This window comes from Acomys minous, assembly GCF_964271855.1.
Source record: "Acomys minous genome assembly, chromosome: 16".
Taxonomy (NCBI): domain Eukaryota; kingdom Metazoa; phylum Chordata; class Mammalia; order Rodentia; family Muridae; genus Acomys; species Acomys minous.
This window is the reverse complement of record NC_140498.1, coordinates 65567687-65585018: the sequence shown is the minus strand read 5'-3', so window position 1 is coordinate 65585018 and position 17332 is coordinate 65567687. Positions and strand designations below refer to the sequence as shown.

At 49.4% G+C, this 17332-nt stretch overlaps 2 protein-coding genes across 2 annotated transcripts; both read left to right on the top strand.

Moving 5' to 3' along the window:
* The first annotated feature begins 931 nt into the window (after nucleotides 1-931).
* Nucleotides 932-15399, top strand: SMIM10L3 (small integral membrane protein 10 like 3). Its single transcript, XM_084763927.1, has 2 exons — nucleotides 932-1367; nucleotides 15262-15399. Exons 1-2 carry the CDS (start codon nucleotides 1182-1184, stop codon nucleotides 15280-15282), a joined length of 207 nt encoding a protein of 68 aa, XP_084620053.1. The 5' UTR covers nucleotides 932-1181; the 3' UTR covers nucleotides 15283-15399.
* FAM220A (family with sequence similarity 220 member A) lies at nucleotides 15339-17121 on the top strand (the record flags this gene model as incomplete). The annotated part of the gene is made up of 1 exon (XM_084763925.1): nucleotides 15339-17121. One exon carries the CDS (start codon nucleotides 15339-15341, stop codon nucleotides 16131-16133), a length of 795 nt encoding a protein of 264 aa, XP_084620051.1. The 3' UTR covers nucleotides 16134-17121.
* Nucleotides 17122-17332: the final 211 nt, after the last annotated feature.

Genomic DNA, 17332 nt, shown 5'->3' with positions numbered 1-17332 from the left:
AGCCTCTTCTTGTAACACTGTACCTGCACCAAAGCACTTTTCACACTGACACTAATTCCCCCCTTCTCTCTCTCTCTCTCTCCTCTCTCTTTCTCATACACACACACACACACACACACACACACGGATTCATGTAACCTAGGTTATCTTTTTTTTTTGAGACACCGTTTCTCTGTGTAGCCTTGCCTGTCCTGGGCTTGCTTTGTACAACAGATTGGCCTCGAACTCACATAGACCAACCTGCCTCTGCCACTAGGATTACAGGCGTGTGCCACCACCTGGTTTCCTTTTCTTTCTTTCTTTCTTTCTTTTTTCTTTTCTTCCCTCCTCTTTCCTCCCCTCCCCCTCACTTTTTTTCTTTTCTTTTCTCTCTCTCTTTCTTTTTTTTTTTTGGTTTTTGAGACAGGGTCTTTTTGTATTAGCCTTGGCTGTCCTGGAGTCGCTTTGTAGACCAGGCTGGCCTCGAAACTCACATCGATCCACCTGCCTCTGCCTCTCGAGTGCTGGGATTAAAGATGTGAGCCACCACTGCCCCGCCTTCTTTTCCTTTCTCCTCTCCTCTCCTCTCTTCTCCTCTTTTCCTTTCCTTTCCCTTCCCTTCCCTTTCCTTCCCTTCTTTTTTTCTCCTCTTCTCTTCTCTTATTTTATTCTTTTATTTTATTTTATTTTCTCCTTTCCTTTCTTTTTACCAAGATGGAGCCTTGTCAGGCAGCCCAGGCCAGCTTTGAATTCATTTTGTTCCTGCCTGAGCCTCTTTGAGTGCTGGATTTAAGTAACAGGCTAGCGCCGCCTCTGTTGTTATTCTCGACTTCACCATTAGAGGGCGCCAGGACGCAACGCAGCGACTCTAGTCTCCCACGCACGCGCACTTCACTTGCCAGGAAAGCCGTCTGAGGGGCGGGGCGGAGGGCGGAGCCTGATGCCTGCGCAGGCGCAGGCCGGCTTTGTGACGTCAGGCCGCGCGGCCGGGCTAGGGATCCAGGTGGTAGCTCGCGGAGGAGCTTCCCGAGAGTGACGCGCCGACTCAGCTCCCCCGCGGCCCGCCCTCCCGCCGGCCTCGCCGCGGTCTCCCTCGCTCCCTGAGAGCGCTGAGCACTGAGCAGCGGCCCGGGGAGGAGGCCCTGGACGACGCGGCGCGGAGAGGGAGGGCGGGCGGGCAGTGGGAAGCCGTGGGTCTCTATATGGCGACGGCTCTGTCGGGTCTGGCTGTCCGGCTGTCGCGCTCGGCCGCCGCCCGCTCCTATGGGGTCTTCTGCAAGGGGCTGACCCGCACGCTGCTTATCTTCTTTGACTTGGCTTGGCGGCTGCGCATCAACTTTCCCTACCTCTATATCGTGGCTTCCATGATGCTCAACGTGCGCCTGCAGGTAGGTGAGCCGCGCCCTCGGCATCCCTGGGTCGCGCGGCCCTGCCCACCTGGCTCGCCGGCGTGCAGGTGCTGGGGGTTCCTGCCATCAGCTGCCGGAGGCTGAGTGTGGACCAAGCATCGTGCATTTCCCCCCCTCGTAACCCCGTTCTGCATAGACGATGCTTCAAAGGGCAGGTCCCACATCTGGGGGTGGGGTCCAAGGAAGGATGACAGGAAGGCCCCTTAGGACGCTTTGTCCTTAAAAATGACAAATTGTCCTGGCGCCCCTTTAGCAGCGAGTTCCTTTGTGATTTCTGCTTCCCAAAACTTCGCGAAGGTTTATTATATTATCCTTGTACCTTTAGACCGAAAGTGAATGATGTTTTCACCACTGTTTCCGATTCCGATTTATTCTGGCCAGGGGTTAGAAATGGCGATGGGGATGAAGATGAAAGAACGAGATAAAACAAATTCTGAGGCCTGAAACAATTTAGACGTGGGATAACCGCATGCCTGCCTCAGCATTCTGGAGGCCGCGAGTGCTGGAAATGACTGACATTTCCCTGTCTCTTGAATTACAAAATGCCTTTTTCTAGCAGAGCGGGCTTGCCAATTTGAGTGTTCTGCCTCAAAAAGTAAGAAAGGCTGGGTAGTGAGCTTCCCTTGGATTCTGTTTACACCTTGGAGCGGGACTCTGTTGGAGGACTCAGTTCCACCCCTGGGAAGCGTATAATTTTGACAGTATTGGTTTTTTGTTTGTTTGCTTGCTTGTTTTTGTTTTTGGTTTTTTGTGGTTTTGGAGATGGACCCGGTGGGATCTTTGCATTTCCTATAGGCAGGGGCTCGCCCCGGCCCCAGACTTACTGTACACACATCGTTCCCTGGTGTACAGAGGAGCCAGTTCTGAGTAGCGTACCTAGTTTTTCTGTAGTTGGGTCAAAATAAAGTGTAATAGTCTTGGTGTGTGTAAAAATGACCTCTGACACAGGTGGTTACAGACCATGTGAAATGTGAAATGTGAAACCAAGTATGTAGATCAAAACTGGTGAAAGTGAGTTAAGAAAAACCAATTTTAAGGTCCAAATCGGGATGCTTTTACTTTTCTTTGGGGGTGGGGGTGGGATGTCAGGTGTGTACCATCCCACCTGGTTACGAGGTGCTGCTGGGATCAGCCTTGGGGCTTCCTGCTTGCTAGGCAAGCACTCTAACAAGGAATCTGTACCTCTGCTCCCAGATCAAGATACCCTTGCATGAACAAAGCCTTGTGGCATCTTAAGTGATAGCAGGTCTTGGGGCAGAACCAGCAAACTTTTACAGCAGGTGCCACAAATAAGCAGAGTGTTGGGTGTTGGGAACTGAGATAAACCAGGAAGCCTGTGTTCTTGCTGATCACCAACCTGTAGAAACAAGGCCCCGGTGTTCCTGCCTGATCTGGTAACCTTCTCTGAGAGAAATGAGGCATCCTGATTTTTAGACACCAAGTTAGCTCAGAGTTTTCAAGCAAAACAAGCAAAAAACCCAACAACAACAACAACACCTTTGGGGATAAAACAAATGTGTTTGCAGTACATGTTTGACCTATCCAGTTCCCACTTTGGAAACCTGGCATCTAGAGTTACATATGATTCATACTTAGTTAGCAAATGACATGAAAAACTACAAGAGATTACTATAAAATATTATGTCTTGAGGAGCGCGGTGGCTCAAGCATTTAATCCCAGCAGAGGCAGGCAGATCTCTGTGAGTTCAAGGCCAGCCTAGTCTACAAATAAAGTCCAAGACAACCAGGGCTATACAGAGAAATGCTGTCTCAAAAAAAGAAGGGAAAAAAAAAAGCTCCCAAAAATTGTGTCTCAAATTGCCATGTTTTGTAACATTAAAAACAACCACAACAGGCTAGGATGTGGCTCGGGTGGCTCAGGCTGCTTGCCTAGTCTGCACAGAATCCGAGGTCTAGTCCCCAGTGCCGCATAAACTGAGTGTGGTGCTCCATGCCTGGAATCCTAGCATTGGGGAGGTAGAGGCAGGGCAGTCAGGCCTAGGATCAGCTTTGACCATGTGTCCAGACCCTGTGTAAATAAACAAAACCTAACAGAACTTCCTCGGGTATTCATTTGTTTTCTGTACCCTTCCTTAGTCTAAGCCATTCTCCAGTTGCTAGCCTGGACTTTTATGTATTCTCCATCTGTTTCCCACTGGTCAGTTAGAGGCGTCACATACACATCTTACACACACACACACACACACACACACACACAGGATGCATCTATCTGTGAGTGTCTACCCCAGGAGGCCAGGAGAGTTGCTAGATCCTCTGAAATAGTTGCGAACTGTCTGACTCCCGTTCTCTGCAAGAGCAGCAAGCATCTCTAACAGGCGAGCCATCTCTCTGGCTCCCTAGAGAAGTCTTCTAAACATATATGTCATGTCCCGGCATCCTTAAACGTGGCCATAGCGAGGACATGCTTATCTTTAGCACGTGTGGATATGGCTTCCTAGCCCCTCACCCAGCTCACACCTCGATGACTGAGTAGGCCTTATTAGGGTCTCCTCTTTACTCCCTTCTCCCGGGGTACGGGGCGTGTCTTCCCTGGCAGGGACACTCTTACAGTTTAGTTCTTTCAGAGGGAACCTTTGTAGTCTTGCACCCGTTTCCTTTGCTGCAGTTTGTTTTATAAGCGATACCCAGCGGCAGATTCCATGCCCGGTGTTTCCTAATTGCGTATCTGTTTGTAGGACAGTGAGATCATCTCTGGAAAGGTGAGTCAGATCCATATTTCATAATGGGGAGCGCGCACTGTACTGATGAAAGGCAAGTGGGTTTGAAGGGTGGGAAGCGGATCTGTAACGCGTGGAGTGAGCAGTGAGTGCAGGCCCTATCCATAGCGCGTAGCAAGGGCAGCTCCGTGGGTTCCAGAGCAGGTCATGATTCGGGTCTAGCCAGCTTTAGAGAAAGGAGCTGGGGGGAGCCAGACACGGGCTGGGTCAAGTGGGCCCAGGTAGAGCGCTTTCACCAAGGGCTTTGGGAACGTCTTTTTTTTTTCCCTTCTGAGACAGGGTCTCACTGTGCAACCTTGGCTGGCTCAAAACGCTGTAGAATTCCTTATGTAGACCAGGATAGCCTTACATTCAAAGAGACCTGCTTGCCTCTTCCTCATGGCCCATGTACCACTGCCCAGCTAGAAGAGGATTTTCTAAGACCCTTGTAAGGCTTGATCTTGGACCTGGCCTTTTCATGCTGGGGGAGGGAGTGTTCTGGGTTACAATGCCATACCTGCGACCGATCAGACTCAATCAATCTCTCTCTCTCTCTCTCTCTCTCTCTCTCTCTCTCTCTCTCTCTTTCTCATCAATCACCACTGCACAGCTTCATACTTGAAACCTTTACATCTGCTGCTTTAAGCTCCCCTGAAGGCTCCAGGGCTTTTGTTCATCGTGAGAAATCACTAATTATTATTATTAATTATTATTAATTACTCTGACCTTTGGGCAAAGGAAAGCGCAATAAGAAGCAGTCTGACTAAAGGGGACGCTGGAGCAGCTCACGGCCCTTTTCCCTTCAGCATACTGTTCCCTTCCTTCATTATGGGGGAACTGGAATGTGTTTAAAAGACTGGGCCCTACAGAACGTTATTTCTCCCGTATTTGAATCTCTTGTTCAGGGGCTGGAGAGATGGCTCAGTGGCTAAGAGCACTGTCTGCTCTTCCAGAGGTCCTGAGTTCAATTCCCAGCAACCACATGGTGGCTCACAACTACCTATAATGGGGGTTGATGCCCTCTTCTGTCATACATGCAAATAGAGCACTTAAATAAATAAATAATAAATATTTAAGAAAAAATAAAAAATAAATCTCTTGTTCATACGTTATTTGGGGTCTCCCTTACCCCTTTGGCAGTCCTGGGTATGGAGTCCAAGGCCTCGTGCACACTAAACCTGGGTGTTCTTGCAGAGGACCTGGGTTCCTTTCCCAACACCCACAAGGTGGCTCACAACCGTATGTAACTCCAGTTCCGGGTCTGTAGGCACCAGATGGACATTCATACACACAGAGCAAATCTTTAACAAAAATTTTTATTTTTAATTTTTGTGTATGGATGCTTTGTTTGCATTTATGTGCACCGTGCTTGCCCCCGGTGCCTGTGGAGGCTGGAAGAGGGGATCAGATCCCTCAGAACTGGATTTGCCGGCAGCTATAAACTGCCATGTGGCTGCTGGGAATTGAACCCTGGTCCTCTGAAAGAGCAGCCCTTGCTCATATCTGCTGAGTCATCACTCCAGCCCGCAAATAAATAAATCTTTAAAAACAAACCAGTTTGTGGCCAGTGAGATGGTTAAAGGTGCTTGCCACCAACTTTGGCAACCTGAGTTGGCGCCCCAAGACCCACATGATCAAAGGAATGAACGACTCCTGAGGATTGTCCCGTGACAGAAGTGACCACAGAACTCCACACACACACACACACACATGTGTCCTCCCATTCTGCCCTCCCTCCTGTTTTCACCCTATTCCCCTCCCCTAGGTCTATGACCGAGGGGGGTAACAAAAAGTTTTTAAAAGTACTGTTTGCAAACAAATCGTGTGCGTGTGTATGTGCGTGTGTGTTCCCAGCTACTTGGGCTACTTGGGAAACTGAGACAGGAAGATCACTTGAGTCCAGAAGTTGGGGCGTGTTGAGTCTGTGTGCTTTAGGTGGCTTTAAGCTCACTAATTGGCCTAGATTGGCCGGCCAGGGAGCCCCAGGGATCCTCCTGTCTCCAGCAGTTCTCCGTGTCAGCACATGACAGCTCACACAGCTTTTTCCTGTGAACTCTGGAGGCTGGAGCTCAGCTCTCACGCTTGCGTGGCAAGTGCTTCACTGACTGAAGTGCCTCCTCAGCCAGTTTGTGGTCAGTGTGGGCAACACAGTGACAAGATCCCTGTCCCAAAATAGAAAAAGGATCAGAGAGACTGCTCTTGGAGAGGAGTGGAGATTCCTATCCAACACTGATGCTTACGCTCAGCAGGTCAGGACAGCTTGTAATTCCTGCTCCAGGGGACCTGTTGAGCTCTTCTGGCCTCTGAGGGCACTGCACTCACAAGAACATCCCCTCCCCACCTTAAAAATAAAATACCCCTCCCACCCCCCTGCTGGGTGTGGTGGCGCAGGCCTTTAATCCTAGCACTCTGGAGGCCAAGGCAGGTGGATTGATGCGAGTTCCAGGCCAGCCTGGTCTACAAAGCAAGTCCAGGACAGCCAAGGCTATACACTGAGAAACCCTGTCTGGAAAAACCAAAAAATAAAACAATAAATAAATAAAACAACCCCCCTCAAAATAAAGCCAGGTAATCTTTAATTCCAACACTTGACAGGCAGAGGCAGGCAGATCTCTGTGAGTTCTAGATCAGCCAGGGCTACACAGGTGCTCTATCTTAAGCATACAAAAAAGAAAGGGAAAAAAGTGCTGCTTTTAAGTAAGCCTCAGTCTTCTGAGGCTGTTAGCTTCCCAGTTTTTCACACAGCATGGGAATACAGATGGTGGAAAGTGTGAATCTATACCAATCACCCATAGTAAAAGCTCTGTGGGTGGGCCCTAGTAGCACACACCTGGAATCCTAGCACTTGGGAGGTGGGAGCTGGAGGATCAGGAGTTCAAGGCCAGCCTGGGCTACACGAGACCTTGCCCCTCTCTAACCAAGAATTAAAAATTAAAAATATCTAGTAGTTTAAAAAAAAAACAAACTGAGTGTTGGTGGCACACACCTTTGGTGGGTGGCTCTCTTGAGTTTTCCCATGAGAAGCATGGAGCAAATGTCTTAGCCCCAGGTGACCCAAAAAGAAGGCCAGAAAAGGACAGAGAAAAGACGGTGAGAATCACAGACCAGGAGATGTCCTTGTTTTGCCTGCTGCTGCTTTCTCCCTTCTGCCCTATGCTCAGCAACCCTTCTGTGCTCTTAACCACTCTGCTCTCTGTCTCCCTCTTCCTCCCCTTCCCTCTCTGACCCCCTACTCTCCCCCAAACCCCCCCACCTCCCCATCCCCATTTGTTGAGGCAGGGCTTCTCCTCTGGCTGTCCTGGAACTGGCTTTGTAGACCAGGCTGGCCTTGAACTCAAGATCTGCCTGCCTCTGCCTTGACTTAAAGGCATGTGCCACCACCCACCCACTTCCTTTCCTCTGCTTTAGTTTTGGGGATTGGACCCATAGCCTCTTGCCCACTGAGCTACATCCCTGGCTCCTTGCTCCAGTCTCCTCTTTCTGTTATATCTTAATTGTTCTGTGTGCATGTGTGCCTGAGTGTGTCCATGTGCCCACAGGATGTCATATGGCTGTGTGGAGGTCAGTGCACTACTTGCAGGAGTGTCTTGTCTCCTACTGTGTGGGTCCTGGGGCTTGAACTCAAGGCATCAGGCACGATAGCAAAGCACATTTCCCCACTGAGCTTTCTCACAGGCCACAGCTGCTCTTTCTCCTCTCTCTTCGTGGGTTTCAGGGCCCTCTCACCACCTGGACATCTTTTCCCCCTTGTGTTTAATAAGTGTTTGCTTTACCAAGCATTGTGCCACACGCCTGGAATCCAGCATAGAGAGATGCCAAGGGAGGAAAAATTCATAATGAACATGAACTCACATCTCAAAAGGCCAAAATATAAAAAATGAGAAAGTATCATACTAGTTAAGTGTATAATTCAGGGAGGTTAATACCTTTCCCTATCGGGCGCTGTCACCTCCCCCATTCTCAGAGCTGCTGCTTTACATGGAAGTCTCCCTCTTCTTCTGAGGGGGAAGGGGAGCTGGCTGGCATCCGAATAAATCAGAGAGGACCTCAGTGATAAGCGGACACTTTAGTAAAACCTTGGCAGAGGCGTTGCCTCATTCATGCCTGGGTGTGAGGATTACAGAACGTGGACAGAGGGCAGAGCTGTCACCAGGACCCACGCCTGGGGCGAGCCTGGAACAACAGGAAGCTGGCGGCTGGGGTAGTGAGCCAGGAGGCGCGTGCTAGATTTGTGCAGAATGCATTGGAACAGCTCCCTCTTTGCTTTTTCTTGGTAATTTAGAGGGGGGGGAGTGTGTGTGTGTGTGTGTGTGTGTGTGTGTGTGTGTGTGTGTGTGTGTGTGTGTGGGTTGGTTGATTGGAGGTTGATTTGTCTGAATCAGTTCTCTCTTTCTATAACGTTGGTCCTGGGGATCAAATTTGGGTCATCAGGTTTGGCAAGAAAGTGCCTTTACTTGCTGAGCCATCTCACTTGGCCCAGCACCTACATTCTTTTTTTTTTTTAATGTGTGTGTGTGTTGATGCAGGTGCCTGTGGAGGCCACAAGTAAGGTGTTGGATCCTCTGGAGCTGGAGTTACAGTGTGGGTGCTGGGACCTGAACTTGGGTCCTCTCCAGGAGCAGCCAACCCTCCTGTCCTCAGAGCCATCTATCTCCCCAGGCTCTTTCCTGTACTCTGGACTTGCTTAGTTGTGTTGAGACAGCCTCGCCAGCCTGACCTAAAACTCATCTTAATAGCTTCGGCTACTGGGATTTCAAACCCTTTGCCCTATCCTCCTAAGTCCTGGGGTCACAGGCTCGTGCCATCACGGCAGCCCCCTTGACCTGTGGGGTCACAGGTTAGTGCCATCACGGCAGCCCCCTTGACCTGTGGGGTCACAGGTTAGTGCCATCACGGCAGCCCCCTTGACCTGTGGGGTCACAGGTTAGTGCCGTCACGGCAGCCCCCTTGACCTGTGGGGTCACAGGTTAGTGCCATCACGGCAGCCCCCTTGACCTGTGGGGTCACAGGCTAGTGCCGTCACGGCAGCCCCCTTGACCTGTGGGGTCACAGGTTAGTGCCATCACGGCAGCCCCCTTGACCTGTGGGGTCACAGGTTAGTGCCATCACGGCAGCCCCCTTGACCTGTGGGGTCACAGGCTAGTGCCGTCAGGGCAGCCCCTTGACCTGTGGGGTCACAGGTTAGTGCCGTCACGGCAGCCCCTTGACCTGTGGGGTCACAGGCTAGTGCCGTCAGGGCAGCCCCCTTGACCTGTTTCAGAACGATATGTTTCTGAATGAGTTTTAGAAATAACTGTGTGTGGTTCAGGCAGATTTTACAGTGTGTGGATCTGGGGCTGCGGAAAAGGTGAGACCTGACACCACAGATTGTCCTTGACCTTCATATGTGCGCTCATGCATGTGCCCATCACACATATAACGACTGTTTTAAAGTATGTGAACTCATTCTATTTATAGCAACGTTAGAAGACATTTATCATATTTAAGATGATGGGGACACACGAGCGTAAAACTGCTTACTGCTTTCCTCTGGGCCTGCACTTAGCATGTGCTGGGCTCTGGGCTCCAGCCCCAACCTGTCTGTTCTTGGAGAGGGAAGGCCCAGTTTCTTCCCTCCTGTTAGTTTTGTAAGGGTGCAATAAAATTGTATAAACATGAACTCCTTCTACCTGCACAAGAGTGAATGCAGAGGAGCTGGGACTGTAGCTCAGCAGGGGCGAGGGCCTGGCTTAACATCGTGGGCACGGGGCTGAAAGGACCACCCACAGAGTGGAAGAAAGCATTTCTTGGTAAGTTAATTTGGTAAAGGGTTAATACCCTGAATAGAGAAAGATTTCTTACAATTAAAAAGAAATAGAATGAAAACCGAGCAGCCCAATCCAGTTATTGGCAAAGTGCTGGAATAGAGATTTATCTAAGAAGGCACACAGCTGTCCTTGAGAAGATCCTGGGCTCTAAGAGAAAGCAGATTTCAGGAGCAGTGGGAGGCCATGTTATACCTGTTAGGATGGCTGGTGTTACGGCAGAGGGTGGGGGGAAGGGTTGCAGAAATAGATGTTGGTATAGGTATGTGCCCTCAGTACTTGTGTGCTGCTGGTGGGGATGTAAAATGCTCGGCTGTCATGAGAGACTGGTGGTTCTTCACACAGCGGAACGTGGACTTAACACACAGTCTAGTAAGTCTGTTTCTGGGTATGTACCTGAGAGGTCTGAAATCGGTTTAAAGTCCAGTGCTCCAGTCTTAGTAAACAGTGGCCCAAAGGCGGCAGCAGCAAGTCTGTGGACAGGGGAGTGGATAAATATTGGCCTGGGGAATGTGGCTAGGCTGGAAGAGACCTTGTCTACATGCCCTGAGCCCTGGGTCTCATCCCCAGGGCTTCATACAACCAAGGCAAGGTGTGCTAGGCCCGTAGTCCCAGTACACAAGAAGCGGACTCAGGAGCATCAGGAGTTCAAGGTCATCTTCAGCTATATAGTCACTTGAGGTCAGCCTGACTTTTTTTTTTCTGAGACAGGGTTTCTTTGTGTTAGCCTTGGCTGTTCTGGACTTGATTTGTAGACTAGGCTGGCCTTGAACTCACAGTGATCCCCCTGCCTCCGCCTCCCGAGTGCTGGGATTAAAGGCATGTGCCACCACGCCCGGCTCCAGCCTGACTATTTGAGACCCTGCCTTCACGATAGATAGTTAGGTAGATAGATAGATAGATAGATGATACATATAGATAGATAGGTAGATAAAAAAGAAAGGATAAATTAAGGACACAGTCCTGAGAACCCCTGCAGACCTTTCCCTGCCTTCTCTAGCATGAGCATACTACTTGGATGGCCTCAGTTTCTTCCACCCTTGTGCTTTTCCACTGCTGGATCCCTCTTTGAATCTATTAATAGTTGCCACTTCTGCAGATCATCTTCAGTTGGCTGCCGCACCTCTGGGCTGTTGTCACTCTCTGACAACGAATTATGCTGCTGTGGGCATCTTTGTGCGCATGTCTGTGTGTGGTTGTGTGGAGCATGTGAGTGTAGGTGCATGTACTCAAGCGCACACTGAGATTAGCTTCTCACTGAACCGGAAGCTCACTGTGTCAGCAAGCCTTGCTGAGCAGCAACCGCTGGGGATTTTGTCCCTGAAGTCCTGGGGTGACAGGCGCTCATGTGGCCACACCTACCTTTTTGAGGTGTGTTTGTTTTAAGTGTGGGGGATTTGAACTTAGGTTCCCATGCTAGCACAGGAAGTGCTGTTACCCACTGAGCAATCTTCCCAGCCCTGCTTTGTTTATTGAGACAGGGTTTTCCGACCTCCACCCTGACTTTATACCCAGGCTGTCTTGGAACTTAGCCGTGTATTTTTACACAGGTCTTGAACCCAAGATGGTTCTCTTGCCTCAAGCCCCTGAGGCACTAGTCACCCATACCTAGCTGTTACTTGAAGTTTTAAAAAGTCTGTTCCATTAATTAATTTTTCTAAAAGTTTTGTTCGTTTGTTTATTATGTATACAGTGCTCTGTCTGCATGTATACCTGCAGACCAGAAGAGGGCATCAGATCACATTATAGATGGTTGTGAGCCACCATGTGGCTTGCTGGGAATTGAACTCAGGACCTCTGGAAGAGCAATCTGTGCTCTTAACCTCAGAGCCATCTCTCCATCCCCAATTAAAGATTTTTTTTTTAGCATGTTATATTTTGGATTTGCTTGTGGTCATGCTTGTGTTTGTTTACTTTTAAGGGAGGGGAGGTTTGAGACAGGAGCTCATTGTATGGTCTAGGATGGCCTTGAAATAGAATTTTTCTTGCCTCATCCTCCCAAGAGCTGGGATTCAAAGTATACCATGGTGCTCACCCTGAAAATCATTTTTGAAGGTTTATTTCTATTTAATGTATATGTGAGTGCCCACAGATATATCTGTGCCCCACATTGCATGCCTGGTCCTCAAAGGCCAGAAGAGGGTGCAGATTCACTGTAACTGGAGTAACAGGTGCTTGTAAGCAGTCATGTGGGTGCTGAGTTCAAACACCAGTCTTCTGCAAGAGCAGCAAGTGCTCTGAACTGGTGAGCCCTCTGTCCAGTCCCCTGAAGTTTGTTTTGTGGAGTCAAAGACAGGGTTTCTCTGTGTAGCCTTGGCTGTCCTGGACTCGGCTTTGTAGACGCCTTGAACTCATAGTGATCTGCCTGCCTCTGCCTCCTGAGTGCTGAGATTACAGGTGTGTGCCATCACACCCAGTGCTTAACAATCTTTCTTGATATTTGATGTTTGTTATCACTAGAAAATCCTTCCCAACCCCAAGGATATGAGGGATTCACATATATATTCTGGTGCCGTTACTTTATATGCTTTTGAGATAGAATCTTACAATGTAGTCCATGCTGGCCTCGCGCTGGGGAGCCTCCTCCACACCTGCATTACAGTCATGTACACCATACTCGTTGTAACTTGGGGTGTGTGTGTGTGTGTGTGTGTGTGTGTGTGTGTGTGTGTGTGTGTGTATGTGTGTGTTTGAATCAAATCAAATCAAATCAAAGGCTTAGCCAGCCGTGGTGGTACACACTAGCACTTGGGAAGCAGGGGCAGGCTGATTTCATTGAGTTCAAGGGTAGCCTTGTCTACCTACATAGTAAATTCTAGGCATAGTAAGACCCTGGTCTCAAAAACAAAACAACCAAATCAACTAAGAGGTCTGTGTGTACAGTACAGGCTAAAGGGCTCTCCCATTGGGCTTTCCTCCTGTCCCTCCGTATTGATTTTGAACCCTAAGCTGGCCCTCGGACACTAAATAGTTGAGGATGACCTTGAACTTCTGCTCCTCCCTTCTCTGCTCTGTGAGTGCTGAGAGGACAGTCGTGCGCCACCACACCAGGTTCACGTTAACTTTCAGAGGCCAAGGACAACCTCCAACGGCTTTCCTCAGGTGCTGTTCATCTTGTTTCCTAAGACAGTCTAGTCTCTCTCACTGGCCTGGAACTTGCTCAGTAGGCTAGGCTGACTGCCCAGCAAAACTCTTGGACCTGCCTGTCTCCACCATCGTAGTGCTGGGAATAAAAACTACTGCTTCCCCTTGGGTTATAGGACTGGAATTGGGGTCTTTCTAGCCCTTATTTTCATTTTAATTAAAAAATTTTATTTGTGGGTGTGTGTATGTCCACAGCAGCCAGAAGAGGATATTGGCTCGCTCAATGCTGGACTTTTAGGCAGTTGCAAGTTGCCTTTCTTGGCTGCTGGGGACTGAACTGGCTGCCCCACTGAGATGCCCTTGTCTATTGTGGTTTCTTTTCTGCCTTCGCTTTACCAAACATCCCAGCAGCCTATCATTTATTCCCCGAGACACTGGGCAACACTGACGACAAAAGCTGCTGCCACCGCCGCTGCCTGTGGGATGCTGGCTGGAGAGGCTGCTCGGCGCTGTCCCACGCTGAGCCCACAGCCCCACTGGAGGAAGGACGCCAGGTTGCCCAGCTCCCCCAGAGCTGGGTGCATAGCTTCTCTATTGAATGTGCTTTTGAGCAGATGTGTGGCCAGGAGACAAGGCGTGGCTGTGGGACACAGATGCTTGCCTAGTCAGTGGAAGAAACTTAGTGATGTGTTCTCCCTGTGGTCATGAGTCAGCTTCCCTTAGAAGGGTGGTGATGCCTGTCCTCATCCTCCTTAGCGTGGGCCCAGCCGGGGCCCAGCCGTACCACAGTCCACTTACCCACGCTCCACACCTGCAGGCAGGCTAATCTTAGAGTGTGTGCTGGAGCCATCAGCACCCAGGATCCTGCTGGCCCATTGTCCTGCCCTTAGGACTAGCCTTGCTAGCTTGCTTTGGAAAGTATCAGGGGCAGGATATTTTTAGGTTACAAAGCAGTGGTAGTCTGGATTGTCAGGTGCCTGAGGCCATTAATAGCCTGGGTTAGGGAAGGTGAGGAGACAGGCATCCGGCAGGGCGGCAGCTGCCTAAGTGGGTCAGGCCTATTGTCATCTGGCAGGTTGGCTGCCTCATACAGGGCAAGGGCTTGTGTGATGCCTTCTCCCGGCTGCCATGCGGATCTTGGACGTACCTGGGAGCCTTTGCGCCCACTGCTCTGTTATGTCTCTTAGCATCTTCACATGGCGAAGGGACTGGATGTTGAGGGGCTGACTCCCCCAGTATTGCATTTTACTTTTCCCTTGAACTTGGAAATAAACCCTCCTCTGTCAGCGTTTTGCTGGGCAGGTTTGTTTGCCGTGATTTACCAGTGTTGCTTCTTTTGTGGACTTCACATGGATGGGTGTTGGGGCGCTATAAGACCTGGCCCAAAGGGGTTGTTTGTGTCTTTACATATACACTCACAGAGCAGAGAAAGGAGGATCTTGTTTGTTTGTTTTTTGGTTTTTTGAGACAGGGTTTCTCTGTGTAGCCTTGACTGTCCTGGACTCAAGCTCACAGCGATCCACCTGCCTCTGCCTCTTGAGCGCTGGGATTAAAGGCATGCACCACCACACCTGGCTTGTTTCTTTGTTTGGGTTTGTTGTTGTTGTTGTTTTTTATATATGTTTTATTCACATATTTGCGTGTTTGAGTCAGGGTATTATGTAGCTCAGGCTTGTTACAGTATTTTGTATCCGTTCAGCCTACAAAGCCAATAACTGACACAGGGAGACTGAAACATACTTTAAAGCGGCCAGCACTTCGCCGGGCAGAGTCTGAACTGATTCTAATCTACTCGTAAACTAAACAAACTACTCTAAACCTTATAACATACATATATTCCGACACTTTCCACTATGACCCCTGGGCCGGTCCATGTTCAGTTCCCACCATCCTCCTCCAACCATCCAAAAACCTCTTCCCTCTCCAACTGTCAAACTTTTCTCCTCCCTTCCAGGAAGTCCCACCTTCCACTTCCTGTCCTTCTGCCCAGCTGATTGGCTAAACAGCTCTTTATTGACGATTGATACATTCATTTAGCATTCCTCCACAATGGCGGGCTTTAGACCTGCACTGGCGGTCCTCCTGGCTCCATCTCTGTGCTGTAAGCCCACGCTAGTCTGGAATTCGTTACAGAGCTGGGCTGACCTATGACAGTGGTCAGTGCTCCCACTCTCTGGCTTCTGCTCACTCTGTGTTTGTGGATACTTCGTGTGTGTGAATGTTTTAACAATCCTCTGTCACAGATTTTCATTTGATTATCTTTTCCAGGTTCATATTGAGATCCACTGAAGGCCACCCCTGACTGATAGGCATCACCCAGCTCGCTGCATCAGAGGGCGCAAAACATGAGGGGCGGAAGAGGGGCCTTGGGTGTTTGCCTGACCAATGTAAGGCAGTCACAAGGAGGTGACCTGGACAGACTATCATGCGGCCTTAAGAAGAGAAGTCAGAAGGGGAGCCCCAGCCCATCAGCCGTGCCTTTCTGGACAGACCAGCCTGCAGCAGATACCGATGGAAAATCACAGGCCACGGTGGCGGCATCTTTGGAAGTGACACATGATCAGAGCAAGGCCAACCTCACACTTCACAGTGGCTACAAAGTGCTTCAGTATCTGAAGGGGTCAACGGGAAGAGAGGCGGCTCTAGCGGCCCCTGTAAGCAAGGCTGTGGCTCTGTCCTCTGCTCCTTCGGAAGAGCATCTAGCTGGGGTGTCCTTTGGCATTGTGGAGGCATTGGGAAGTGACTGGCCAGGAAGAGGGCCCAGAGCCACAGACAGCCGTGCACAGTACCCCAAAGGAGAGTCCTGGGTGTCAGGATGGCCAGGCCATCCAAAACTGAGAGAAATGGGATTCCTGAAAGGTGAACCGCTAAGCGCTATCCCCGAGGGGCTGGGCACCGGGTTGGAACTGCCTTACCCATATTCTGAGCCATGCCAGCTGCCATGTGCTTATGCCCAGTACAAAGCTCTGCCAGAAGAAGAGACGAAATGTGTGTCCCTTGACCATTTAAACCCCGTGTTTTCAGAGCAAACAGTAGGGTCCGAGAATGCGCTCGTACGTATTTCCGATGATCTGCAGATAGTCGTGGGGTCGCTGGCTGTGCAGTCCTCCAGAGTAGCAAGTCTCAGCTGCCATAGTTAAGGTGCAAGCCGAACAATAAAAATAGCAGAGTAATTTTAAAGGTTGTCTTACACTTTCTTTTGCATTCAGTCTGGCACACGCTGCAGCCATTCGGTTCCTGCTCCAATTCCTGTGGCCAGACACCTTGCCAGTTGATGCAGAGGGACATTTTTTGAGCGTGTTTTTGATCATTTCAGAAAGACACTCAGAACTGGGAAATAATTAACTGTGTCTTGGGTATGCAGCTTATAATGTCCACTCCTTAAATGACCTTTATAAAAATTAACAAAGTACAAAGAGAGAGAGTTACTTTGGGGGAAAAAAGTCTTCACTTAAAAGAGGTCACACAAGTCCTGTATCTGTGAAAAGGAAAATACTTCATTTGTGATCTCTGTTTTGTCAGCAGATAAATCTTAAACTCTCCTGTGATTTAAAATTATCGTAAATTTAATACTGCAACTTCTCCAAAGTGCCTCCATTGAAAAACTGCAATTCAAACGGAAGGCGAGGAGCCTGCGAGAAAGGACATTTGCTGGCTGGTCTCAGACTATAAAACGCAGAACTGGTAAGACTGGACATGGCCAGAGCGAGGCTCACAGGAGGCGCAGAGGACAGCTACCGTCAGACGGCCAGAGGTGAGCGGGGACAGGCGGCATCTGGGATGCTTGCCTTGAGAGTGGCTCTCCACAACGAAGGACTCTGCGCTCAATGGCTCTCCTCTGATCAGTCATCCGGAAGGACGTGTTCGCTTTAAGATCTTTTTCTCTGAAGTAACTCTCCCTTTGTGGTTTGTTGATAAGTTTAATAAAGGTCATGTAGAGAGTGGACGCCTTTAAGCCTCCCACCCAAGGGATAGTTAAAAACAGCCATGGGGGTGGGGGCTGACTGTATATGTCATTTATATTGTGTGCTAAATTACTATATGCCATGGGCTATTTTAGTGTTTTGGGAAAATAATAAAATCTGTCCTTTAGCATAATAAATATGTTTTATTTTGTGTGTGCGCTTATATTCTCGTCTTTTTGTTAATGTCGTCATCTTCCTAAAGTTTAATCATCTTTAGCACTGGGTGAAAGATGTTGCTGTTGAGCTCAAAGATGAGCTTGAAGAAAGTTGACACAAAGATGAATTTGAATTTTCCCCGTCTTCCTCCTCCCTCCTTCCCTTCTTCCTTCCTCCCTTCCTTCTCCTTCCCCTTACCCCCTTCCTCCCTTCCTTGA